This window comes from Macaca fascicularis, chromosome 1 (assembly GCF_037993035.2).
Source record: "Macaca fascicularis isolate 582-1 chromosome 1, T2T-MFA8v1.1".
Taxonomy (NCBI): domain Eukaryota; kingdom Metazoa; phylum Chordata; class Mammalia; order Primates; family Cercopithecidae; genus Macaca; species Macaca fascicularis.
In genome coordinates this window covers 181,449,945-181,477,155 of record NC_088375.1, presented here as the reverse complement: position 1 = coordinate 181,477,155, position 27,211 = coordinate 181,449,945, and the positions used below count along the sequence as shown (strand labels likewise).

General features: G+C 45.1%; 2 protein-coding genes across 5 annotated transcripts; one reads left to right on the top strand and one right to left on the bottom strand.

Annotated features, from left to right (window-relative positions):
* The first annotated feature begins 15 nt into the window (after window positions 1-15).
* Window positions 16-17,102, top strand: CPT2 (carnitine palmitoyltransferase 2). Its single transcript, XM_005543331.4, has 5 exons — window positions 16-315; window positions 3,927-4,007; window positions 5,523-5,629; window positions 12,949-14,253; window positions 16,164-17,102. Exons 1-5 carry the CDS (start codon window positions 164-166, stop codon window positions 16,493-16,495), a joined length of 1,977 nt encoding a protein of 658 aa, XP_005543388.3. The 5' UTR covers window positions 16-163; the 3' UTR covers window positions 16,496-17,102.
* CZIB (CXXC motif containing zinc binding protein) lies at window positions 17,003-23,616 on the bottom strand. 4 transcript variants are annotated; one of them, XM_045370797.3, is made up of 8 exons: window positions 23,551-23,616; window positions 23,243-23,326; window positions 21,851-21,907; window positions 21,406-21,487; window positions 21,164-21,195; window positions 19,686-19,763; window positions 18,895-18,960; window positions 17,003-17,867 (listed from the first exon to the last, which is right to left on the bottom strand). In XM_045370797.3, the coding sequence occupies exons 1-8, from the start codon at window positions 23,554-23,556 to the stop codon at window positions 17,832-17,834; spliced, it is 441 nt and encodes a 146-aa protein (XP_045226732.1). In that variant the 5' UTR covers window positions 23,557-23,616; the 3' UTR covers window positions 17,003-17,831. The 4 variants fall into 4 exon arrangements, with proteins under 4 accessions (XP_045226732.1, XP_005543389.1, XP_073862431.1 ...); XM_005543332.4 differs by having other exon boundaries at window positions 17,003-17,642; XM_074006330.1 differs by lacking the exon at window positions 21,851-21,907.
* Between the last annotated feature and the right edge of the window lie 3,595 nt (window positions 23,617-27,211).

Below are 27,211 nucleotides of genomic sequence, written 5' to 3'. Positions count from 1 at the left end.
AGCCGACGGCCTTACAGGGGCCGGAAGTGGCCTGCGGGAGGAGGAGAAGTGGGTTCGGAGTCCTGAAGCAGTGTCCCGGGCCCTAAGGGGCGACGGCGGTCTTGTCTTTAAACTCCAGAACTACCCATTTGCCGCGTTCTCGCCGCCGCAGGCTCCCGGGACGATGGTGCCCCGCCTGCTGCTGCGTGCCTGGCCCCGGGGCCCTGCGGTTGGTCCGGGAGCCCCCAGTCGGCCCCTCAGCGCCGGCTCCGGGCCCGGCCAGTACCTGCAGCGCAGCATCGTGCCCACCATGCACTACCAGGACAGCCTGCCCAGGTGAGCCCGGCCTCCGGGTCCCCGCCGCCCGCTGCCATCCCAGGATCGGCCCCAACCCGACTGCAGTCACTCATGACTCTTCTAGTGAACCCGCTTCGGCCCCCAAGCCCCTACCATGGAGGCTGCCACATCCCCTAATCTGGAAGTCTTGGGACTTTCAGAATCTCCTAGCACAGGAACCTCAGAACCCTCAAATTGTCTTCCAGAACCCCTCGATGCTATCTCATTCTCCATCATGAACCCTTCTCAGATTTCCTCTCCATTAACCTGACTTCCAGCCAGCTAAACTAAGTCCTCTTCTCCCTGAAAAATGCCAGACCTGCATATTTCCAGCACCGCTGTAACCCCTCAACTGTGGTGTCTCCTGAAGTACTTTAATGACTGCCTCACATTCCTGCCCGGAATGTGGGTAGGCTGATTCCTAATACATCGTGGTTACCATTCCTCAACTTCTCCCAGCATCGCCTTCACCCCTGTCACTCAGGACCCTCAGCCCCACCTCCCGTTTCTCCAGTACTCTGTTCTTTCACCCCCCCATCAGCCCCCACAAGCACAGCCCTCAAGTGTTCACCCTTGCCCTCAACTGACCCTCCCCCACGTTTTTAAATCTTTAATCTCCTAAGTCCAGTGTTGATCCGGAAACCTTTCACTCTCTCCAAGCCCTCCTCAACAGGTTCCTTCCCTTAAAATATCCTACCTCATCCACAGTACCCCTTGTAAGTGCAGCTCACCCTCACAGAATTCTAGATACCACCCTCAGTACCCCGTCCACACTCCATCATACTCAGATCCAGGGCCTACCCAAATTTCTCTTCTCCTCCTCACCATGGGCTACCCTGCCTTCGAAACACTTCACCCAGAATCGACTTCCCGTCTGAAAATAGCCCTAGTAAATCCTCTCCCCTTCCCTCCCCCAGTACTTTCTTAAATCCGGCTTCCTATTCTCCCCAGCCTTCGAACTCCACCTTCGCCTGAGCCGCCAGGTCTCCTTCTTCAATATTACATATTTTCTTCACCCTCTAAACCAAACCTAAACTAACTTCTAACTTACTGAGTGAGTAACTCCGTTCCTGGAGCCAAGTTCAAAATTTGTCTCAAAGACCCTTCTCACCTTATTTCTCACCAAACTGTCCTCAGGGATTCCCCATACCCAGGAGCTAGAGGCCAGGCTCCTTCCCTGTGTGTGAAACAAACATTGTGTCACAGGCCTCACCCGAGCTGCTGGGTTGCTGTTTTTCTCCGCATCCGGGACCATTTAACCCAGTGTCATCACTACATACCCCCACCCTCTCAGGAGGATCGAGTGATTCTTGTGAAATTACATTTTATGCAAACATCTAAGACAAATGAAAATGAGATTTTCTACACGTAGCAGGAGGGAGGAAGAAAAAGGGGCTTTGTGCCTGTGGGATAAGCCTGTGTGTATGAGCTGAGCCAGTATGTGGGTGAAAGGTGAGGACGGACGGAACCTGTCTTCACTTGCCAAGTTCAGAGTCACATGGTCACTGACTTTCAGGCAGGCCTGGGCCCCACCCAGGTTTAAGATCAGAGGGATTTTCTGCACTTCAGAATTGGAAAGCTGGGAGGAATATTCAAGATCATTTATTCCAACCCCATCCACAGCACAGTCTGTAGGAATCTGGAGGTACCAATTCAAACTCCAGTTCAAATAGTACCACTAGTCACCCATGCATAACCTTAAGCAGCCAACCTCTCCCAGACCGCCATTACCTTATTTGTAAATTGGGAGTTAGATGAGAGATAAGATTCCTTCTCTCAGATTATAGACTGATAACATGTATAATCTTTCACACTCACTCATTGATGTCATACTTGGTGAAAAGCCCTAACTTTGAGGTCTGGTAGAATGTAGTTTCAGATTCTGGATCTGCAAGTCTTTAGCTATAATTTTGGGCAATTCTGTTAACTTCATTGAGCCAATTTTATTTTGTTTTTTTTTGGAGACAGAGTCTCTCTCTGTTGCCCAGGCTGGAGTGCAGTGGCCCTATCTCGGCTCACTGCAACTTCTGCCTCCCGGGTTCAAAGGATCCTCCTGCCTCAGCCTCCCAAGTAGCTGGGATTACAAGCGTGCACCACCACGTCTGGCTAATTTTTGTATTTTTAGTAGAGATGGAGTTTCACCATGTTGGCCAGGCTGGTCTCAAACTCCTGACCTCAAGTGATCTGCCCTTGGCCTCCCAGGTAGCTGGGACCACAGGCATGCACCATCATGCCTGGCTGATTTCTTGTATTTTTTGTATCTTTTGTAGAGACAGGGTTTCACCATGTTGCACAGGCTGGTCTTGAACTCCTGGACTCAAGCACTCTGCCTGCCTCGGCCTCCCAAAGTGCTGAGATTACAGGTGTGAACCACCATGCCCAGCTTCACTCCAGAAATTTTTAAGTAGGACTTTTTTTTAAATCAAATTGCCATTGTCTCTAATGTAGAATTTTGTTTAAAAGGAAGAAGGTAAACTTTCATGAATATCCTTACTGTAGTAAAACCAAATTTTAAGAAACATATGTAGGTAACTCTGGATTTATGAGGTAGCTGAGATAGTATTTGGAATTTTTCTGAGTAAGTCAGTGAATGTAAGGGGATCTATAGTGTTAAAGTGTTATAGACGGGTACTTAGTGCAGTCTAAGTCATAATGGCAGTAAATGATTTATTTTTGTCATATTGTGGATAAACATGCATTAAAAATAAACTGATGAACCACAGTATATCTTATATTAGGCTTTTAAACTGCTTTATGTATCATGTTTCATTTCCTAAATGACTGATACATTTCAGTATTTTGCATGTCAGTGTTAATTTTTAGTTGGTAGAGGCAACCTAACAAACTCTGTTTGTTTTGCTATTAGGGGATATTTCTTTCAATAAAACAAATGAATTGGAAGAGAAAATACACCTCACTTTACTGTCCATGTGTTTTAATTTCACAATAAGCCAGTAACTTCATCACCATAGCCATCTTTGGGAATCCCTAGCAGAGAGAATGATGAGTAGGCAAATTGCTGTTCCTGTTATTTAAGCACATGGGACTATTTGGTTCTTCCTAATAGCGTTCCTGGTGTCTGGACATGGCTTACTGGTTGATTCCTACCTTTCAGTGACTGTAGCCCCCATATAACTGGCCCTTGGACAGATCTGTGTTTCACTCTTATATAATTATCTGTTGTAAAATGCAGAAGAAAATTTAAAAAATAGAACCTTTTCATTTTATCCTAGGGGAGAAAAATGCAGTTGTTCAAACTAAGGCTAGAATTAAATCAGGGCAATACAGTGTTAGCACAGGTGGTGTCATTTTGACCAGAAAACAGGAATGCTTGGGGCAGCTTCTGCTTCCCCATTTTGAATCTATTATTATTATTTAAGATATTATATTCATATTTTATGTAGAGATTTAGTTGTTATTTTACTTAAAAGTAGAGTTACCATTGATATACTTGGCATTAGTAAACCCACAGATTCTGATTTGTCTGTGGCTTCCAATTATTGGTTTTGGGGGAGGAAATTAATGATCTAGTAATCAGTTCATTAGCTTGTAAAGCTAATTAACCTCTTCCACATACTGTCAGCCTTACACTGACCCTGCTTTCTCCCCAGGCTGCCTATTCCCAAACTTGAAGACACCATTAGGAGATACCTCAGTGCACAGAAGCCTCTCTTGGATGATGGCCAGTTCAGGTAAATACTGAGAACCTTGGGTGAGCATAGTTGGGGTGGTTCAAGACAGGCTGGCAAGTAGTGGTGGACCAAGCTTCAGGGAATGTTTGTGACTTGACTGGGTCTCCAGAAACCCAGAACCTAGTTGTGCCTTTGCAAGTTCAGGAAATAGATTTTCATTCAGGAAGGACTGACTGAGCCCTGAGAGTTCCTCTAAACAGGCTCAAGAGAAGATAGTTTATAAGTCAGAATGCCAAATGTGTACTTCCCCTTAGCAGGTGTACCTGGGAGGCTTGCTGGTCCTGGTCATTTATAGAGAGCATGTACCCTTGGAAGGGAGGTCCACTGAGGAGACCATACAGCAGACCAGAAGTCTGCGTTGTAAGCATGTTTATTGAGTTGGATAGCATGCCTCCAAAATTTATGCCCTTTTCCACGAAATTTAGTATATGATCTTATTTGGAATTAGGATTGTGGCAGATGTAATTAGTTAAGATGAGGTCCTACTGGAGTAGTGTGGGTCCTTAATTAAATATGACTGGTGTTCTTGTAAGAAGAAGGCACAGAGACAGCCATATGAGGACACAGGCAGAGATTGGAGTGATGTGTCAACAAGCCACGGCATGCCAGGGATTGCTGGCAACACCAGAATCTAAGAGAAAGCCATGCAACAGATTCTTCCCCAGTCTTCAGAGAAGATATAGTCCTATTGACACCTGGATTTTGTCCATAAAGCTTCCAGAACTGTGAGAAAATAAATTTCTGTTGTTTTAAGCCACCCAGTTTGTGGTGTTTTGTTATAGCAGTCCTAGGAAGCAAATACAGCATAGAATTGGAAAATAATATCAAATTTTGTCAAAAAGTGGATTGCATTAAGCTCTTGTAGCCTAGTGTAGTACTCTTTTTTCATAATGGAAATTTTTCTGTACAGGTAACTGGCATTGTTGGAATCACAGAACTCTTCACTGGACAGTGATGGAGAAACAGATGAATTATCCATAATCTAGTCCTCTGTTTTCAAGTATTCCTTATTAGTCATTTAAAGTTTCTCTTGATATGGTAATAGCTACCAGTTATTGAGTATTATGTTTTAGGATATTCTGAATCCTTAGCTTTATAAATATTTTTAATCTTGTAAAGTGGTATTATCCATTTTACACATCAAGAAACTGAGACTCAGATCAAGTAACTTATCCAAGATCACACAGTTTGAAAAGCGACAGAGCTAGGATTCAGACTTAACTTCTGTTGACTCCAGAGCTTGTGTCCTTTTCTCTGTGCCAAACTGCCTCCTAGGGTATGAATTATTTTGTGAGATGTTGATGGATTTTCCTAATCATTCATTTTAAGAAGGTAGTCTGGATTATCAATTTTAGATTGATTCCTGTTCTGGTTAGAGGTACTTTCTGATCTCATTCTGGGTTTTAGGGCTATGCTGTTGGGGACCCAAAATTCTATTCTGAGTTCCTTGCCATGAACTTAAAAATCACGTATTCCCTACCATGGTTTGATTTTGTCTTTTCTTGAATGTTTTAGGAAAACAGAACAATTTTGCAAGAATTTTGAAAATGGGATTGGAAAAGAACTGCACGAGCAGCTGGTTGCTCAGGACAAACAGAATAAACATACAAGCTACATTTCGGGTAGGTAGGCTGGGCTGTGGGTATGATTTCTCCCAGAGCCCTCCATAATGAAAAGTAAGGCATATTCTCTCCTGTTTGGGTCTCAGATATTTTTGGTGAGACCAGCAAATGAAGTAACATCTCATCCTCCCTTCCTGAGGTAAATGTTAAGGCTGAGTGTGTTCCTCCTCTACTGAGGTGTTGACTGCAGCCCATGCTCAAGAATGGGCTTCTCTGTAGGTGGGATTGAGGCCGGCCTTCTCTGTAGGTGGGATTGAGGCAGAACCTAATCAATGGTCCTGTCTGAAAAGGATGCAGGATTAAAGTCCTATGTCCTGTATCATTCTGGGTCCTTCACTGTCAGGCAGAACTGTCCTCTCCAGCCTCTTCTCTCACCACCCACCCTGACACACTTCCTGCTGAACTCCTCATTGATCCCTGAACCCTTAGTCTTTTATTCTTCTGTGCCTTTATCCATGCTGTTCCCTCTACCATTTTTTTGCCTGGCAAATTCTTCTTTTAAGATCCAGGGAGGATGGTTTTCTGTGAAACCTCAGTCCTTTTTCCACTCCATTCAGAGTTGGTTGCTTCCACCTCTGTTCCTACAGCACTTCTTTTAGTTTATACATTTACCAAGGTTATACATGCACATAGTTTAAAGAATCAGACAGTTCTATAAGGCTTGTTAGGAAAAAGAGCAACTTCCTTATCATTACCTTATTTCCCACTTCTCACTTTCAGCTCCTAAATCTTTTGTTATATACCTCGTATCTCTAAATTAGATACTTAAATTAGTGCATCTTGATTTTTTCGCTTTAGTCATTAGCTATTGACATCTCATTGTAGAAGATTAGAATTCAGCAGTATTTTACATCCCACCACATATGTGGGATGTGTATACACGTACTTCCTGTCCCCTCATTCACAGCATAGGGATTTGTAATTTTGGATAACTCAGTATCTAGTGTTTATGCTATTATGATCATATAAACATTATTGTCAGCTGACTCATATAGCATATTGGGATGGTTTTTCCTTTCCAGTACAAAGTTTTTGTTTTCTCTGAAGTTAATAATTATTCCATCCTTTCTTTTGTTTAGTTTCCTATGTGCTTACTAATTTACACCCAGACTCTTCACAAGCTATCTGAATCTCCTCTCAATACATGAAAGCAGATTGGACATTCTATCCATTTTGGTCTTCTTGACGAAACTTCTTCCAGAACTTGCGACATGCTGTAGTCTGGATTTGTGAACCTCTTGGCCTACTGTGAAGCTGCTCTCCTGTGCTCTTTCACCATCAGCCGGGACATCTATCATCACTTTCTCATGTTGGGACTCATGTTTCTTGTCTTTCATTTTTTCTTATTTCTTGGCTTTTCTTTTTTTTTTTTTTTTTTTAAATCAAAGCACATATTCCCTTTACTATCTGGAAACAGAACATGGGAAGCAAAAATTTTAAAATGGCCCTTATACTTCATTGATAATTTGGCCGGGTTTGAAATCATTTTTCCACAGAATTTTGGAGCCTTTGCTCCATTGTCTTTTAGCATCCAGTGTTGCTGTTGGTAAATCTAACGTTATTCTGAGACTTAAATCTTTTGACTATTTCTTCTCTCTGCCTTTGGAAGCTTTTTAGAATTTTCTCTTTGTCCCCAGTGTTTTGAAATTTCAGGTAATGTGTTTTAGTGTGAGTCTATTCTTATCCATTTTGTTGGGTCACTCTGTGAGTCCTTTGATTCTGAAATCTCATCCTTCAGGTCTGGGATATTTTCTTGTTTTATTTCTTTGGATTTCTTCCTCTCCATTTTTTTTCTCTGTTTTTTTCTTTGTGGAACTGTTATCATTCAGGTGTAGAATTCCCGGGTCTCATCCTCTAATTTTCTTATCTTTTCTCTCACAGTTTTCATCTCTTACTCTTTTTGTTCCATTGTCTTGGGGGACTTTACTTAATTTTAATCTCTCAACCTGTCTGTTTTTAAAACTCCTGTTTTCCTATTTTTTACTTTCACAAGCTCTTTTTTCTTCTTATGGTATTCTTTTTAAAAATAGTTTATCTCTGAGAATTTTTTTAAAGATCTCGTCTCTCTTCATAGTCTATTGCCTTCAAGTTGCTTTTCTCCTGTTTGCTTTGCCCTTTCTTCAGATGCTTCATAATCCTATGTTGTCTTAGATATGAATGAGATATTAAAAAGCTCTTGGAAGCTATGTGGATGAGGGTGAGGCTTGTCAGTTACAGATTTGCTCTAATATGATTGATATGGTTTGGCTCTATGTCCCCACCCAAATCTCATCTTTGAATTGTAATACCCATGTGTTGAGGGAGGGACCTGGAGGGAGGTGATTGGATCATGGGGGCGGTTTTCCCCATGTTGTTCTCATGATAGTGAGTGGTTTCTCACTAGCTCTGTTAGTTAAAAAGTATTCGGCAGTTCCCCCACTTGTTCTCTTTCTCTCCTGCTGCCACATAAGATGTGCCTTGCTTCCCCTTCACCTTGTGCTGTGATTGTAAGTTTCCTGAGGCCTCCCCAGCCACAAGGAACTGTGAGTCAATTAGACCTCTTTTCTTTATAAATTACCCAGTCTCAGGTAGTTCTTTATAGCAGTGTGAAAATGGACTAATATAGAAAATTGGTACCAGGAGGGGTGCATTGCTACAAAGATACCTGAAAATGTGGAAGCAACTTTGGAACTGGTTAATAGGCAGAGGCTGGAACAGTTTGGAGGGGTCAGAAGAATACAGGAAGATGTCAGACAGTTTGAAACTTCTTAGAGAGTTGTTGAATGGTTTTGACCAAAATGCTGATAGAGATATGGACAATGAAGTCCAGGCTGAGGTGGTCTCAGATGGAGATGAGGGACTTATTGGGAACTAGAGCAAAGGTCACTCCTTACTATGCTTTAGCAGAGAGACTGGTGGCATTTTGTCCCTGTCCTAGAGATCTGCAGAACTTTGAACTTGAGAGAGATGATTTAGGGTGGCAGAAGAAATTTCTAAGCAACAAAGCATTCAAGATGGCTTTTCTGAAAGCATATGGTCGTATGCATTCACAAAGAGATGATCTGAAATTGGAACTTATGTTTAAAAGGGAAGCAGAGCATAAAAGTTTGGAAAATTTGCAGCCTGACCATGCAGTAGAAAAGAAAAACCCATTTTCTGGGGAGAAATTCCAGCCACCAGCTGTAGAAATTTGCATAAGTAATGAGAAACCAAATGTTAATAGCCAAGACAATGGGGAAAATGTCTTGAGGGCATTTCAAAGATCTTTACAGTAGCCCCTCCCAGCATAGGCCCAGAGGCCTAAGAGGGAAAAATGGTTTCCTGGGCCCTGCTGCTCTTTGCAGCCTTGGGACATGGTGCCCTGTGTCCCAGGCACTCTAGCTCCAGCCATGGCTAAAAGGGGCTAAGGCACAGCTCTGGCCATTGCTTCAGAGGGTGCAAGCCCCAAGCATGGGAGGCTTTCTTGTGGTGTTGGGCATGCAGGTGTGCAGAAAACAAGAGTTGAGGTTTGAAAACCTCCTCCTAGATTTCAGAGGCTATATGGAAACACCTGGATGTCCAGGCAGAAGTCTGCTGCAGGGGTGAAGCCCTCATGGAGATCCTTTACTAGGGCAATGCAGATGAGAAATATGAGGTTAGAGCCCCCACACAGAGTTCCCAATGGGGAGCCTAGTGGAACTGTGAGAAGAGGGCCACTGCCCTTCAGACCCCAGAATGGTAGATCCACTGACAGTTTGCACCATGTGCCTGGAAAAGCCACAGGCATCCAACACCAGCCTGTAAAAGCAACCATGGGGGCTGTACTCTGCAGAGCCACAGGGGCAGGGCTGCCAAAGGCCTTGGGAGCCCACCCCTTGTATCAGCATGCCCTGGATGTGAGACATGGAGTCAAAGATCATTTTGGAGCTTTAAGATTTAATGGCTGCCCTTCTGGATTTCAGGCTTGCATGGGGCCTGTAGCCCCTCTGTTTGGGCCAATTTCTCCCTTTTAGAATGGGAGCATTTACCCAATGCCTGTAACCCCATTGTATCTTGAAAATAATTAACTTGTTTTTGATTTTACAGACTCATAGGCAGAAGGAACTTGCCTTGACTCAGATGAGACTTTGTACTTGTAATTTTGAGTTAATGCTGGAGTGAGTTGACTCTGGGGGACTGTTGGGAAGACATGGTTGTTTTGAAATGTTAGAAGTACATGAGATTTGGGAGAGGCCAGGGCGGAATGATGTAGTTTGGCTCTGTGTCCCCAACCAAATCTGATCTTGAATTGTAATAATCCCCAAGTGTCAAGGGAGGGACTTAGTGGGAGGTGATTGGATCATGGGGCGGTTTCTCCCATGTGTTTCTTGTGATAGTGAGTTCTCATGAGATCTGATGGTTTAGAAGTGTTTGGCAGTTCCTACTCCTCACTTATTCTCTCTCCTGCTGCCATGTAAGATGTGGCTTGCTTCCCCTTCGCCTTTCGCCAGGATTGTAAGTTTCCTAAGGCCTTCCCAGCCATGCAGAATTAAGTCAGTTAAACTTCTCTTCTTTATAAATTACCCAGTCTCAGGTAGTTCTTTATAGCAGTGTGAAAACAGACTAATACAGTGATCCAGCTAAACTGCTTCCCTGGGTTGCCCCTAATGGTAGTGTCATTGGGTTAGATTCCCTAGGGAGGCTTTTCTAGTAAACTGCCAAAAGGTTGCTAGTGTTGTAGAAGGTAGGGTAAGTAAGAGAAGAAGATTTGAGATCCTAACTGTGATTCAGGTCTCCCAGTTTTATTTTATTTATTTTATTAGACAGAGTCTCATTCTGTCACCCAAGCTGGAGTGCAGTGGTGTAATCTCGGCTCACTGCAACCTCTGCCTCCTGGGTTCAAGTGATTCTCCTGCCTCAGCCTTCCGAGTAGCTGGGACTACAGGCATGTGCCACTATGCCTGGCTAATTTTTTGTATTTTTAGTAGAGACAGTGTTTCACCATGTTAACCAGGATAGTCTTGATCTCCTGACTTTGTGATACACCCACCTTGCCCTCCCAAAAGTGCTGGGATTACCAGCGTGAGCCACCACACCCAGCCCCCAGTTTTATTTTTTCCAGAGAGTAAAACTTAAGTCTTCTACCAGCGTGCGGAGGGAATCTCAGGTTGTGGTAGTGGTGATATAATTAAACAGTCCTTCAACCAGATGTATCTAGGTTACCAACTACTGAGCCCTCTGGGGGTTCTGCTGTGCAAATCATATGATTTCTTGGCTTTTTCTCCTGCCAATTTAGGATTGGCTTTCTCCAGTCTGCTTTAGTCATTACCAGTTACATAAGTGCTTTCCAGCTTCTAGTATTTGTTTTCTCATCTCCCATTCTCTTGGCCTGACTGGTTTATGTCTCTTTGAAATTCTTTTGCTAAGTGGGGGTCAGAGGCATGAATTTATGTCTTCTCACATCAAATATATCTTATCCACCAGTACTTTTCTCTCATCATTTTAGTATTATCTCCCATCATTTAGCATTGCATTATGTTTTAATTATTTGCCTCCTTCACCAGAGTTTTTCAGAATCAAAGACCATGTCCTATTCCTCTCTAAATCCCCTGGACCAAGGCCTGGCACAGCACTGATTCTCAAGGGATGGAATGAGTGGATGGACCAACAAATGAGTAGTAGACAAATCTGCATCTATTAATCCTTTTCCCAGTGCTATACATATAAATGTTATTTGCCCGAATGAAAGATGGTCCTTATTTATAGAGTTTATTCATGCTTACTAATCCAAGCAGGAACTTTCCCTGACATATTTTCTGATAAAATATTGCTTTTAGAATTTTTACAGGTAAAACATCTACAAGAACTCAGAGGGCTAGTTTGAGTGATCCATGCACTGATAGTTCTAATAGCCTTTTGAGTACTTTCTAAACAGGGAGTGCACAAATGTACACTGTACACAGGAGGACAATGAAGATGTTCCCCCCTTGTCAGGGGGGGCAGTCAAGTATGATTGTTGCCCCTGAAAGGAGATGAAGCAAGAGAAACCTAAAGAGATGGGGTGGGAATTAACTATTCTGTTCCAACATGAATACAAGTGGAGTGTTACCATATTTTATTCCTTTAAACCAAGAAAGGAAACCAAAGAGGAAGAAAAAGCAATTAATAAACATTAGGAAAATGCAAACCAAATCTGCAGTGCTATACTACTTTACACCTACCAGAATATCTCCATGCAACAAGACATATGATAACAAGTGCTGCTGAGGATGTGGAAAAATTGGAACCCTCATAGACAGCTGGTGGGAATGGTGCAGCCACTTTGGAAAACATCTTGGCAGTTCCTCAAAGGTTAAACAGAGACTTACCATGTGATAGCAATTCCACTCCTGGCTATGTCCATATAAAAACATGTATAAGAATGTTCATAACAACATAATTCTTAATAGCTAGGCACAGTGGCTCACACCTATAATTCTAGCACTTTAAGAGGCTGAGGTGAGAGGATTGCTTGAGGCCAGGAGCTTGAAACCAGCCTAAGCAACATAGTAAGACCCCATCTCTACAAAAAATTAAAAAAATTAGCCAGGCTGGTGGTGTGCATCTGTAGTCCTGGCTACTTGGGAGGGTGAAGTGGGAGGATCACTTGAGCCCAGGGTTCAAGGCTGCAGTGAGCCATGATCACACCACTGCAATCCAGCCTGGACAACAGAAATCCTGTGTGTCTTAAAAGAAAAAAAGGCAATATAATTCATAATACAGTGGAAACAGTTCAAATGTCCATTAACTGATGAGTGGATAAACAAAATATAGTATATCCATATAATGGAATATTATTCAGCCATAAGAAGAAATGAAGAACTTACATGCTACAACATGGATGAATCTTAAAAACATTATTAGGAGGCCAAGGCGGGTGGATCGCCTGAGGTCAGGAGTTTGAGAACAGCCTGCCCAACATGGTGAAACCCCATCTCTACTAAAAATCCAAAAATTAGCTGGGCATGGTGGAGGGTGCTTGTAATCCCAGCTACTCAGGAGACTGAGGCAGAAGAATCACTTCAATCCGGGAGGCGGAGGTTGCAGTGAGCCAATATTGCGGCACTGTACTCCAGCCTGGGTGACAGAATCAAGACTCCATCCCAAAAAAACAAAACAAAAACATTACTATAAGTGATAGAAGCTAGATGCAAAACACCATATATTGTATGACCCCATTTATATGTCTTGAATTATTGCAGAGCAAAAACATTCAGGGAATTCTCCCCGCTGGAGGTTGATGCCATTTCCTTTGCCTATGCTTGAATTTTTTTTCTTCTTCAAATTTTATTTTTAGGAACAGCATTAACATTTTATGTTATTTTTTTCTTTTTATTTTTTAGGACCCTGGTTTGATATGTACCTATCTGCTCGAGACTCCGTTGTTCTGAACTTTAATCCATTTATGGCTTTCAATCCTGACCCAAAATCTGAGTATAACGACCAGCTCACCCGGGCAACCAACATGACTGTTTCTGCCATCCGGTTTCTGAAGACACTCCGGGATGGCCTTCTGGAGCCAGAAGTGTTCCATTTGAACCCTGCAAAAAGTGACACTGACACCTTCAAGAGACTCATACGCTTTGTGCCTTCCTCTCTGTCCTGGTATGGGGCCTACCTAGTCAATGCATATCCCCTGGATATGTCCCAGTATTTTCGGCTTTTCAACTCAACTCGTTTACCCAAACCCAGTCGGGATGAACTCTTCACTGATGACAAGGCCAGACACCTCCTGGTCCTAAGGAAAGGAAATTTTTATATCTTTGATGTCCTGGATCAAGATGGGAACATTGTGAGCCCCTCAGAAATCCAGGCGCATCTGAAGTACATTCTCTCAGACAGCAGCCCCGCCCCCGAGTTTCCTCTGGCATACCTGACCAGTGAGAACCGAGACATCTGGGCAGAGCTCAGGCAGAAGCTGATGAGTAGTGGCAATGAGGAGAGCCTGAGGAAAGTGGACTCGGCTGTGTTCTGCCTCTGCCTAGATGACTTCCCCATTAAGGACCTTGTCCACTTGTCCCACAACATGCTGCATGGGGATGGCACAAACCGCTGGTTTGATAAATCCTTTAACCTCATTATCGCCAAGGATGGCTCTGCTGCCGTCCACTTTGAGCACTCTTGGGGTGATGGTGTGGCAGTGCTCAGATTTTTTAATGAAGTATTTAAAGACAGCACTCAGATCCCTGCCATCACTCCACAGAGCCAGCCAGCCACTGCTGACTCTACTGTCACTGTGCAGAAACTCAACTTCAAGCTGACTGATGCCTTAAAGACTGGCATCACGGCTGCTAAGGAGAAGTTTGATGCCACCATGAAAACCCTCACTATCGACTGCCTCCAGTTTCAGAGGGGAGGCAAAGAATTCCTGAAGAAGCAGAAGCTGAGTCCTGATGCAGTTGCCCAGTTGGCCTTCCAGATGGCCTTCCTGCGGCAGTACGGGCAGACAGTGGCCACCTATGAGTCCTGTAGCACTGCCGCATTCAAGCACGGCCGCACTGAGACCATCCGTCCGGCCTCCATCTATACAAAAAGGTGCTCTGAGGCCTTTGTCAGGGAGCCCTCCAGGCACAGTGCTGGCGAGCTTCAACAGATGATGGCTGAATGTTCCAAGTACCATGGCCAGCTGACCAAAGAAGCAGCAATGGGTGAGGCAGGGGTGGGGAGCATGCCCTTGGGTCTTGTCCTCAGTGCTTGAGTAAGCAAGCCTAAGTCATATTCTACTCCGAATCTGATTTCTACCCCTTCACTAAGTTTAATCCATCGCCAACTCCCCAAATAAATTTTCTTTTCTACCCTAGCAGTCTGAACAGCCACACTAGCCACTAGGGATCAGAATGTTCTTGCCTCCTAAGCAGGCGTGGGGGAATGCATGTGACTTTGTGCTCATTTAAGGTCACTCTGAGCTGTGACGTGTCATTCTTTTTCTTTTTTTTGGAGACAGTTTCCCTCCTTCATCCAGGCTGGAGTGCAATGGCATGATCTTGGCTCACTGCAACCTCTGCCCCCAGGTTCAAGTGATTCTCCTGCCTCTGCCTCCCGAGTAGCTGGGATAATAGGCACCCACCACCATGCCTGGCTAATTTTTGTATTTTTGGTAGAGACGGGGTTTTGCCATTTTGGCCAGGCTGGTCTTGAACTCCTGACCTCAGGTGATCCCCCCGCCTTGGCTTCCCAAAGTGCTAGGATTACAGACATGAGCCACCGCGCCTGGCCCTTTTTGGAGACACAGTCTCATTCTGTCACCCAGGCTGGGGTGCAGTGGTGCAATCATGGCTTACTGCAGCGTCAACTTCCTTGGCTCAAACAATCTTCCTGCCTCAGTCTCCCAAGTAGCTGGGACTACAGGCATGCACCACCATGCCTGGCTAATAATTTTTTTTTTGATGGAATTTGTTGCCCAGGCTGGAATACAATGGCACAGTCTCGGCTCACTGCAACCTCTGCCTCCTGGGTTCAGGTAATTCTCCTGCCTCAGCCTCCTGAGTAGCTGGGACTACAGGCTCACAGCACCATGCCCAATTTTTATATTTTCAGTAGAGATGGGGTTTCACTGTGTTGGCCAGGCTGGTCTTAAACTCCTGACCTCGTGATCCACCTGCCTCGCCCTCCTAAAGTGCTGGGATTACAGGTGTGAGCCACCACTCCGGGCCTAATTTTTAAAATTTTTTGTAGAGATGAGGTCCCACTGCATTGCCCAGGCTGGTCTCAAACTCCTGGGCTCAAGCAATCCTCCTGCCTCGGCCTCCCAAAGCACTAGGATTATAGGCGTGCACCGCTGCACCCAGTCTCCTTTTTCTGTTACTCATTGGTTATCAGACTGACTTTTGAAAATGTAGAATTTCTAAACCTGTGGCCCCACTAACTTCACCTCAGTTGTAGTGTGTCTGCTCTCTGTAAACAGGTCATCTCAGAAACTCTTCCCAGTTGTCATCTGTCATTACCTTTCTTTGATAAAATTCAAGACCTGGAAAGGACCTGGAGGGTCACAGTTGTCCTTTCATGTTGCTATGAAGTGCTGGAAGTGAAGGGAACCTCCCAGACATTCTAGTCTTCTCTTTCTCCATTTTATAAGGAGAAGACCAAGCCACTGGCCCGGTTACACAGCAAATTAGTAAGACTGAGATTAGAACCCTGGTCAAACAGACTTTCCATTTTGTTCCACTGACTCAATCTTCTCTTTTACACTTGAATCAGACTTACAGTTTTATCGTAGTTTTTGAGTCCATAGCTCTCTTCGTGTACTGTCTTGACTCTTTGACTAAACTGATTTCAAATCTTTAAAATTGTGCTTTCCTTTTAGGCTCATTTTTAGCTCAGCTGTTGACAGCTATTTTTAAATATACCATGACATAATACATTTTCTAAATAATTTGAAATATTCTAGCTTGAGCTGCTCTGAAGGTTAGTCAGCTGGTGGTGGGCATAGAGGTAGACAGAGCCTTCCCCCATTCTCAAGGATGCTGTGATGGGTATTCCTACCATGTGGTAAGTGGGGAGGTGTTCCTGAGGTCCTTTTCTGTCCTTGGACTCTGGTTTTCCATTTTGTTTCTCACAGGTCAGGGCTTTGACCGACATTTGTTTGCTCTGCGGCACCTGGCAGCAGCCAAAGGGATCATCTTGCCTGAGCTCTACCTGGACCCTGCATACGGGCAGATAAACCACAATGTCCTGTCCACGAGCACGCTGAACAGCCCAGCAGTGAACCTTGGGGGCTTTGCCCCCGTGGTCTCTGATGGCTTTGGTGTTGGATATGCTGTTCATGGCAACTGGATAGGCTGCAATGTCTCTTCCTACCCAGGCCGCAATGCCCGGGAGTTTCTCCAATGTGTGGAGAAGGCCTTAGAAGACATGTTTGATGCCTTAGAAGGCAAATCCATCAAAAGTTAACTTCTTGGAAGATGAAAAGCTACCATCACTTCCTCATCATGAAAACTGGGAGGCTGGGCATGGTGGCGTATGCCTGTAATCCCAGCACTTTGGGAGGCTGAGATGGGTGGATCACTTGAGGTCAGGAGTTTGAGACCAACCTGGTCAACACGGTGAAACCTCATCTCTACTAAAAATACAAAAACTAGCTGGGCATGGTGGCATGTGCCTATAATCCCAGCTACTTGGGAGGCCGAAGCAGAATTGCTTGAACCCAGGAAGTGGAGGTTGCAGTGAGCTGAGATTGCACCACTGCACTCCGGCCTGGGCAACAGAGCGAGACTCTGTCTCAAAAAAACAAAAAAGAAAAAAAAATTGGGGCCTGTGTAGCCAGTGGGTGCTATTTTGTGAAACTAATCATAAGCTGCCTAGGCAGCCAGCTACAGGCTTGAGCTTTAAAATCATGGTTTTAAAGCTAAACGTGTAATTTCCATGTGGGACTAGATCACAACTAAAGATAACACGAGATTTCAGTTTTAAGGGCATTTAATCAGGAGGAAAGGTTTGGAAAACTAACTCAGGTGTATTTATTGTTTAAGCCAGAAATAAAGTTTAATTTTTGCTTGAAGATAGTTCTTAATTTTTTTTTAACCTAATTCCTAATCGTCACAAAGATCTTTCCAACAGCAAGTTCAGTAAGTTCAGGTAATAGTACGTCACCATTGGCTTCTGGCTCATTGAGTGATGGTGGGATCGCAGTTTCCTCTCTGTAAACTTGCCCTTGACTGGGGAGATACCATCTCCTTAAAAACACTCTTCATATTCCTAAGGAGTGAACTGCTGCTGCACGAATTCTTATTTGCGGAGGGAGTAGCTGCTTCCTTACTTCACCTTCATGCACCAGTGCAGCATGAACAGGGGCTTTATTGATGGGGCTTGGGGAACTGTAATAAAGTCCAGCATGCAGACTGTGAAGGTTTGGTATAGCCGCCAGGAGACAAGGGGCAAAGGAACCAGCCTCTGTGGGCTCTGCTGCTTGGAGTACATTGTCCTTTCTCAGTTTGTAAGGGCAACTGTGCAGGAAGAGGGATCAGCACTTCACAAACTGGTGGGTGACCTCGTAGATTCCCACAGACTCCTGGGCCTTTTCATCATAGTCAGTCCAGTCCTGGGAAACAAAATGGCAATGTGAGCCTCACAAGGCAGAATGCAGCAGTGTGGAGACCAGAGAACTGGGACTTAAAAGGCCCAGCTCAGGCTCTGATGCAAATAATCATGAACATGTATGACCCTGAACAGAGCCAGATAACTCAGGCCTGAATTCTAGCTCTTTCAGTTGTGTGACTGGGCAAATCACTTAACTTCTCTGAGCCTCTTCTCCGAGTCCTGTCTTCTATTAAAAAAAAACAAAGGACAACAATGGAGTTCATATTGAATGTTGAAAGAATCAAATGAAGTAACACATTTAAAAAAACTCAGCAGCTGGGCATGGTGGCTCATGCCTGTAATCCCACACTTTGGGAGGCCAAGGCAGGTGGATCATTTGAGGTCAGGGGTCCGAGACCATCCTGGCCAACAAGGTGAAACCCCATCTCTACTAAAAATACAAAAAATAGCCAGGAATGGTGGTAGGCACCTGTAATCCCAGCTACTTGGGAGGCTGATGCAGGAGGATCACTTGAGCCCAGGAGGCAGAAGTTGCAGTGAGCTGACACTGTGTCACTGCACTCCAGCCTGGGCAACAGAGTGAGACTGTCTCAAAAAATAAAATAAAATAAAACAAAATAAAATAAGAACACTCAGCATAGTGAGTGCCTGGCACATATAAGAGCTCAGTAAATGCTAGCTGCTGTTACTAGGTGCTATGCAAATGAAATGAAGTTTTTGTCCTTCAAGGCGTGAGCACAAGGCTTTTTTATCTGCAGGGTAGTAATACGTCCAGTAATACAGACTCTTTCTTGTTCTTCATGGTAGTTAGGTGCAATAAAGCCGCCACAAACAATGAATTAGGGAATACTGAATGAATACTCCCTGGAGAAATACAAGGTTAGGTTCCTATGAGCCTCTGGTCACATTTTCATCAACCAATCAATAATCTAGCTTTATGTGTTTCTGTTTAAAGATACCTTACTTAATATATATTGTTGATTCATGAACTCACAGCCAGCAGCACTATAGCTCATGCCTGAATAAAGCTTATCTAACACGTATTCTCTCTGTAAGGGGCATCATAGCTTTTCCATATGTAGGAACATTAGAAAGCACTTATAGCACTATACTTGTGGCCATTTCAACAGCAAAATCACTAACAAAAAGCACAAAAATACAAAGTTGGCTTTCCACTGATGAGCCTTGTCCACCAAAAAAATATTTCCCACCAGGTGCCCTATAATACCTCCCAGAGCCCCCAAGTCTCATACCTTCTCCTGTAAATCAATGTCACTGAAGACTGTCCCTGACTCCACACCTTCAGCAGCAAACCCAGCCTGCAGGGGACAAGAAGGTACCAGTTAGTTTTGGCAAAAGGAGGCATTGGGCTATAAGTGAGGGCTGGCCAGGTTGCTGGCTCTTCTCACACTTTTGGGATGGAGGACAGAGATGCAGTACAAGCACCTGTCTTGGAATAACTGCCGATCTTCCAGGACCCGGCAGCTGCCTCAGAACTAGAGTGATGGTTTCTCTGAATTACAGTCCTGGACCAGAAGGCAGCAGGTGCAGCATAATCCCTTCCACTGCCCCAGGTTTGCTGAAGGCCCCTAGGCATGTCATTTCCCAGGTTGGACCTTAGTTATTTATAAAATGGGGATGAAGTATTTGCTCTTCTACCTCACAGATTTGTTGTGAGGTGAAACATGCACAAATAAAGGGGGATAAGCACCAGCTCAAGTCAGATAGACCTGGGTTGAAACTATAGCTCCATTGCTTACTGTGTGACCCTGAGCAAGTTGCAACATCTCTTCAGTTCCTTACTCATCTGAAGAACAGGATGAATAAATTCATAGGGTTACCATGAGGATCAAATGTGGTAACATGTGAAAATGACAGCATGGGTGCCCAAGCATACAGCAGCCACTTAATAATGGACAATTATTACTACCACTAGAAAGGAGAAATGTCTAGTCCATGGTCTCTGTAGGTAGCAAAGTTCTGGCTGTCACTTCACGCATCCCCTCCCCAAAGACAGAGATTCCACAGAAAGATACACACATACCTGGGGCTGGAAATCAACTGGTTCAAGGCCCCTGCACTCAAACTCCACTATTGTCTTGAAGTTCTCATTGTCTTCAGCCTAGAAAGGAAGTGTGTTGAAGAGGTAGGCCCAAAAGAACTCTCAAGATGACCTCATGGCTCCTCTCCTTCCCACCAAATGGGCACTTACTGCCCCTGGAGGCCTACCATGAGACCCAGGAACAACTCATCCCCTTCTTAGAGGAAGCCTGCCTTGGGCACCTGCTCCCTATGAGGCTTTCTGTAGACAGCAGACATGGAGGCTGCAGAAGAGTGTGGATGCTGGGGTCAGCCTGCCTGGATGTAAGGTAAGCTCTGTCTCTCTTCCCCTCTGGGCCCAAGATTCCTAAATTGTCAAATACAGCCGAGGAAACCTCTACAATTTTATTGTGAGATTTTGAAATGCATATAAAGTGCCCAGCACAGTGCTCAATAAATGGTAAATAAAATTATCAACACCAAAAATATGAACAAGAATGTTAAGCTCCAAAGTCTCTAGATCATCCAAACAGACCCAGTACACTTAGCCACAGCCTTTTGCTCACTATCTGCCATTAAGTAAGGGAGAGGGCTGACTTACAGCGGTTGAAATGGTTATGTATGTGGAGGGGACACCTCTTGCGGGGTAGATGGCCAGGAAATTCATGCCTACCTGACCTATGGGCTTAGGGGCCACAAGTGCCATGCCCACACATTCAGTCTCATCCTGTCATTCACTGTAAAAATAATTTCCTGCACACTGACTGGATTTTGACCAGGAGGAAAACAGAGCAGAAGCTCTGGGATCTGGAACAGTGAAGAGCCTCGGACTCTGGTACTGGTAAGGCAATTCTCTGTTAGCGCCCTAGTTCGATTCTTATTTGTCTGTATTTTCCACTAGACTATTATGTACTTGAGGGCAAGTCCTCATTTCATTTCTCTTTAACTTCAGGACAAAGCCAAGAATTTGGCACAACTCAAGATACTTTAAATAAATACCAAATAAGGAATAGGTGAATACAAATAACTGGCTTTCTTTAAACAAACAGACCCAAAGCACACACTCCCTCCCTCACCTTTGGGCTAACTTGCTCCATAGTAACATATAACTATCTAATAACACTGATACTATAAAGGATGGGATGCACCAAAGGACTACCCCACCTATGGTTTCAGAGAAAGCTTGCTAGTCCCCTAAAATGAAGACAAGGCAAGTGCTCTCCGTGATGCAAACTGAACAGCTAGATTGTGTCAGAGGTCCCCTGAGATCCCACAGCCCAGCCCTCATAAGAAGACACTGCAAGAGGCAATATACCAAGCACTCAGTGTACAGTGAATAAATGACTGAGGGAAAGAACTAAGTTCATGAGTGAATATCCTATGGCAGGTCACTCTGATGCAGGCATGACTCTAGAACCCAGACCTACTAACTCCAGTTAGGATTTAACCCCACCATCCCTGCCACTACAGCAACAAACTTACATTGTAAGGCTTGATGGTGCTGCTTAATATCTCTGAAATAGAAAAGAGAACACAAAGTTGACTTGAGTCCATGCCCTGGCCCCAGCCAGGTGCCCAGATGTGGCCCTGAAAAAGATCGTGCTGCACAGGTGTCGGCATCTTAGGCTTGACTCCACCCTCAGGTAACATGAGTCTACTTTCAGCCTGGTGCCAGGAAGCTGTGGGCCACCCTGGCAGAACTCAGTATGCACAGCCTGACCTACCGATGGAATTTTCTCTTGCACACAGCTTGCACTTCTGGACCATGGAAGCACTGCCACGGCCCCCCTTCAGTGCCACACTGTCCTGGCAAAAAGCAAACAGAACTTTCAGTCACATATGAATTAGATGTACGGTCCTGAGGAGATTGAGCCCACCATTTATTGTCCACTGAAAGAGACCAAGACCCAGAAAGGGTAACTTACTAGGACAAGACTCCTGGGAAGGCTTCCTGAGGAAAATAAAAAAAGAGCTTCTCCTTGATTTTGAACTCTGCCTCATATCTCAAAGATGTCTGTTGAACCCAGTGCTGATCACACTGACACCTGCCCTCCCAAACCACAAAAAGCAGGGAGCAAAGAACTGGAGAGATGAAGGCCAGTTTCCCCAAATCCCTGCCCAGAAGTGTATGTGTGTTTGTGAGTGTTTATGATGGGGGGGAACAGTTACCATCAGCCGGATGTACTGCCACTTGTCCGAAATCTCACCACAGTTGCCACATTTCATCTTTGGGGGAAAAAGAATGTTAGTAAAGCAAATGGCTCAGCTGGGCAGACACCAAGGAAGGGGTAAGAACAGTGGGAGGTGGGCAGGCTCATGGCCTACCTTCTCGTTGGCAATCTCACTTCATCCCTAACACCAGCACCAGCAAGGACAAAACTAGACCTATCTCTGGGCAAAGGGTAGATAGGTAAGGCTGTTTAATATGCCGGCATGCCCACCCTCCTCTATGAAGTGTTCAGTGTGGCCAGGGATTCAAGGCATCTGTGGTGCAGAAATGGCTTCAATGGGGGTGGGGGGAAATAGGGAGAGATTAGTTAAAAGATACAAAATTACACCTACATGGGAAGAATAAGTTCTAGTGTTCTATAGCACTGTAGGGTGACTATAGCTAACAATAATAGTTTCAAATAGCTAGGATATTAAATGCTCCCAACACAAAGAAACGATACATGTTTGAGATGAATATGCTAACTACCTTGATCTGATCACTATATATTACATATATCGCAACATCACCATATACCCCATAAATATGTACAATTCTTATGTGTCAATTAAGAAAAAAAAAAAAGAGAAATGGCCTCGGCAGGCCCCCCACCCACTCTGCTTGGTTGGCTTTATGGTCCCACAGGCCCTGTATGTCACTGGTGTATTTATCACTCTGTTGTGACTCTATTTTTCTGTCTCCTTCACTCGATTCGGCTTCTTGAAGCCAAAGAACAGATTCTCCCAAGTAAGCCCTGGTATTCAGGCTTCAAAATCCTGGGAAATAAAAGTAGTCCGGAGGCAGCTTCCTGAAGAACAGGGCTTTTGAGAGGTAGAGAAGGATGCTGGGATTTTGACCAGGAGGAAAACAGAGCAGAAGCTCTGGGATCTGGAACAGTGAAGAGCCTCGGACGGCTGGAGAAGGGGAGGCCTCTGTAGACCATGCCGCTAGGGTACCAGCTTTACCAGTGTGGGAGGGAAAAGGAAGGGTGGACTACGCACAAAATTAAACTATTTCACAATAAAGAAAACCAAATCAATAAACGAAAGGCGAACTATTCACCTTATTAAATAATCACAACGTCCCTTCAAGTAGCATTTCGTTTAGTGTCCGTTTACAGACCACGAAACATTTAACACAGGGAAAAACTACAAAATGAAGCTTTCCAAGACTGCCAATTAGAGATAAACCAATACACTTTAATAAAAAGTAAACGTAAAATTCTAACTAGGAAAACCCCGAACACTTAATGTGCCTGGTTAAATATTTTCTCATACTGCCGGAGAGAAGGCTCCGGTTCAGCACTGAGATCAGGACGGGCCGCCACTCCCCGGGCCCCGCCCCAGCCGCACCTTCAGGTACCACCGGAAGTCCTCGCCCACGGGCCGGAGGTTGGTGATGTTCTCCAGCGTGGCTTTGAGTTGCAGCGCGATTTTCTGAGGGGGAGGGCCAGAGTAACTGCATCAGCCGTGCCTGCGCAGCTCCACGCCGGCCCGACCCTCCCGCATTCCCAGCCATGGGTGCCACAGGGAGACATTCCTTCTGCTTCCTGCTCCTTCAGCGCGAACCCACTCGCTTCATCTCCTCCTGGCGCGAGCTCTTGCCTCCCAGACCCTCGCCACCTCCCCTTTGTGTCCCCGCGGCGGGCGGCTCCCCTCACCCCCATGGTGGCCCTCTCCGCCCGGTGCTGGCTGCGGCGGTTGCTTTCCGGCGCGTCGTAAAAGGCGAGTGCCGTCTGCGCACCCTCAGTAGGGCCTGGCGGGGCGGGGCCGCGGGGCAGGGAGCTCTGCCTGCGGCTGCTCGCCTGGCCCACAGGCTTTTTGCATCAGGGGATCCGGGGCCAGTGAAGGTCAGCCAGGTTCGCGAGCAACCCGTGCTCAGACCAGCGGAAGCCTGACTCCAGGATTCGGTGGTGCCACAGACAGTGAACGCCGATTTTGTGCCTGCTCTAAGCGAACAAGACAGTTGCTGCCCCTCAGTTCTTTTCAGGCGCTTCACTACTCTGCTTGCCCTCGAACTTCTCAGATCACGTCAGCTCCCTCTGCCCAGGGGAAAAACTACAAAAGGAAGAGTTCCAAGACTACCAAATAAAGATAAACCAATACACTTTAAAAAGCAGAGTGTATTGGTTTATCAGATTTGGGGATGATGCCTTTCTTTAAACTGCCCTTTCCTGTTTCACCCAAGAGACCTGGTTTCTAGGCCCCTCTCCAGAGGTTACCCTGTGTCCACATCCTTTTCATTGTGGTCCCTGCGACTGGACATTCCCCTTCAGGTGGATTTTCTCTGGGAGCCCACCTGGTTTATCCTTCTGTCATACGTTTATTGAACTTTGTTTTATCTGGCCTCCCATCCAGGCTACATTGAGACCATGCAGGAGCTGTGGAGATTAACGTTAAAAGGAACAGCACATTCAAGACTCTTCTAGGAAGTACAGCAAGATAGCCAGATAGAACCCTCCAGTGATGATCCTCCTCCTCTTCCCTGGCAGGAACACCAAACTGAACAACTATCCACACAAGAAAGCACCTTCATGAGGACCAAAACTCAGGTAGCAATCACAGTACCTGGTTTTAACATCACATCGAGATATAAGGCAATGGCCAGGCATGGTGGCTCACACCTGTAATCCCAGTGCTTTGGGAGGCTGAGGCGGGCAGATCACCTGAGGTCAGGAGTTTGAGACCTGGCTGGCCAACATAGTGAAACCCTGTCTCTACTTAAAATACAAAAATTAGCCGAGTATGGTGGTGCACACCTGTAGTCCCAGCTACTCCGGAGGCTAAGGCAAGAGAATTGTTTGAACCCGGGAGGTGGAGGTTGTAGTGAGCCAAGCTCGTGCCATTACACTCCAGCCTGGGCGACAGAGTGAGACTCTATCTCAAAAAAGAAGAAGAAGAAGAAAAAAGGAATAAGGCAGTGAAGAGGGTAGGAAAGACAGTCTTGAATTGCTACCACCACCCCTCCCTCATCCTCTGGCAGCAGCTGGCTGCCTGGCACAGAGAGAGAATGTGCTTATGGCACTTTGCATTGGAACCAAGTGCTGCCCTGCCACCGTGGAAAGCAACTCAGGGCAGAATTCAGCAAGTGCCCACAGAGGAAGCACTTAGAGAAACCCTAGCCAGAGGGGAATCATCCATCCCAGTGGTCAGGTTCTGGCGAGCTGCACCACCACTGGCTAAAGTGATCCAGAGTCCTAAATAAATTTGAAAGGCAGTCTAGGCCACAAAGACAGCAGTTCCTGGGCAAGTCCTGGTGCTGTGCTGAGCTCAGAGCTGGTGGAGTTGGGGTGCACACAGCCTAGTGAGATACCAGCTGTGGAGCCAAAGGAGTACTTATGTCACCAGTACCCCAACCCCAGGCAGCACAGCTCACAGCTCCAGGAGAGACTCCTTTCCCTTAGAGGAAAGGAGAGGGGAAAGTAAAGAGGACTTTGTCTTACAGCTTGGATACCATCCCAGCCACTGTAGAATAAAACACCACACAGAGTCCTGAAGCCCCCCTTGCCAGGCTCTATCTCCCAGATATTTCTGGAGCTACTATGGGCCAGAAGGGAACCCGCTGCTTTGAAGGAGAGGACCCACTCCTGGTAGGATTCATCACACGCTGACTAAAGAGCTGTTGGGCCTTGAATAAACATTAGTAACACCCAGTACTATGCTGCCTTCAGGTGTGACCCAGTGCATTCCCAGCAATGGTTGCCATAGGGAGAGACTCCTTCTGCTTAAGGAAAAGAGAAGAAAGAGTAAAAAGGACTTGGTCTTGCAACTTGGGTACCGGCTCAGCTGCAGTAAAATAAAGCACCAAGTAGGTTTCTACAGCCCGGACTCCATGCCCTAGCTCCTGGATAGCATTTCTAAACCCACCCTGGGCCAGAAGGGAACCTGCCACCCCAAAGGGTAAGACACAAGCCTGGCTGGATTCACCACCTGCTGACTAAAGAGCCTTTGGGCTTTGAATAAACAGCAGCAAAAATCAGGCAATAGTAACCATGGGCCTTGGGCAAGACCCACTACTGTGCTGGCTTCAGGTTTGACACAGCACAGTTCCAGCAGTGGTGGCCACAGGGGTGCTTGTGTCACTCCTCTCCCAACTCCAGGCAGCTCAGCATGGAGAGAGACACCATTTATTTGAAAGTAAGGGAAGAGAACAAGAGACTCTGCCTGGTAATCCAGGGAATTCTCTCAGATCTTACTCAAGACCATCAAGGCAGTACCTCTGCGTCTACAAGAGTCACAGCATCTCTGGGTTTGGGGTGCCCCTTGATGCAGTTACAGCTGCAGTGACCAAATATTTACATCACAACACTCATTTCCCTTTGAGTACTTGGAAAAGCCTTTTGAAGAAGGATGGGTACAAATAAGCCCAAACTGTGAAAATTACAATAAATACCTAATTTTCAATGCTCTGCATTGACCAACACTCACAAACATCAATACCATCCAAGAAAACATGACCTAACCAAATGAACTAAATAAGGCACCAGTGACCAATCCCAGAATGACAGAGATATGTGACCTTTCAGACAGAGAATTCACTGTCACTGAGGAAGTTCAGTGAAATTCAAGATAGCACAGAGAAGGAACTCAGAATCCTGCCAGATAAATTTAACAAAGAGATGGAGATAATTTTCAAAATCAAATAGAAATTCTGGAGCTGATAAATTCAACTGATATACCAAAGAATGCACCAGGGTCTCTCAACGTGAGAACTGATCAAGCAGAAGAAAGAATTAGTGAGCTTGAAGACAGGCTATTTGAAAATACACAGAAGAATTGAAAGAAAAAATAATAAAAAAGGATGAAGCACGCCTACAATAGCCACAAATGGACAAATCTAAGAGTTACTGGTCTTAAAGAGAAGGTAGAGAGAAATTAGGATAGAAAGTTTATTCAAAGGAATAATAACAGAACTTTCCAAACCTACAGAAATATATAAATATTCAAGTACAAGAAAGTTATAGAACACCAAGCAGATTTAACCCAAATAAGACTACCTCATGTCATTTAATAATCAAACTCCCAAAGGTCAAAGATAAAGAAAGGATCCTAAAAGCAGCAAGAAAGAAGAAACAACACACAAAGAAGCTCCAATGCATCTGGCAGCAGGCTTCTCAGTGGAAAGCTTACAGGCCAGGAGAGAGTGGCATGAAATTTAAAGTACTGAAGGAAAAAAAATCATTTATCCTAGAATAGTATTTCCAGCAAAAATATCCTTTAGACATGAAGGAAAAATAAAGACTTCCTAGACAAACAAAAGCTGAGGGATTTTGTCAACACACCAGACCTGTCCTTCAAGAAATGCTAAAGAGGGTTCTTCAG

Coding starts and splice junctions, on each gene's coding strand:
- CPT2 (XM_005543331.4), top strand. CDS start 164: ATGGTGCCCCGCCTGCTGCTGCGTGCCTGGCCCCGGGGCCCTGCGGTT. Junction 316..3,926: donor TACCAGGACAGCCTGCCCAG/GTGAGCCCGGCC, acceptor CTTTCTCCCCAG/GCTGCCTATTCCCAAACTTG. Junction 5,630..12,948: donor ACATACAAGCTACATTTCGG/GTAGGTAGGCTG, acceptor TTTATTTTTTAG/GACCCTGGTTTGATATGTAC.
- CZIB (XM_005543332.4), bottom strand. Junction 21,196..21,405: donor TGCAAGAGAAAATTCCATCG/GTAGGTCAGGCT, acceptor TTTCTATTTCAG/AGATATTAAGCAGCACCATC. Junction 19,764..21,163: donor GCACCATCAAGCCTTACAAT/GTAAGTTTGTTG, acceptor CTTCCTTTCTAG/GCTGAAGACAATGAGAACTT.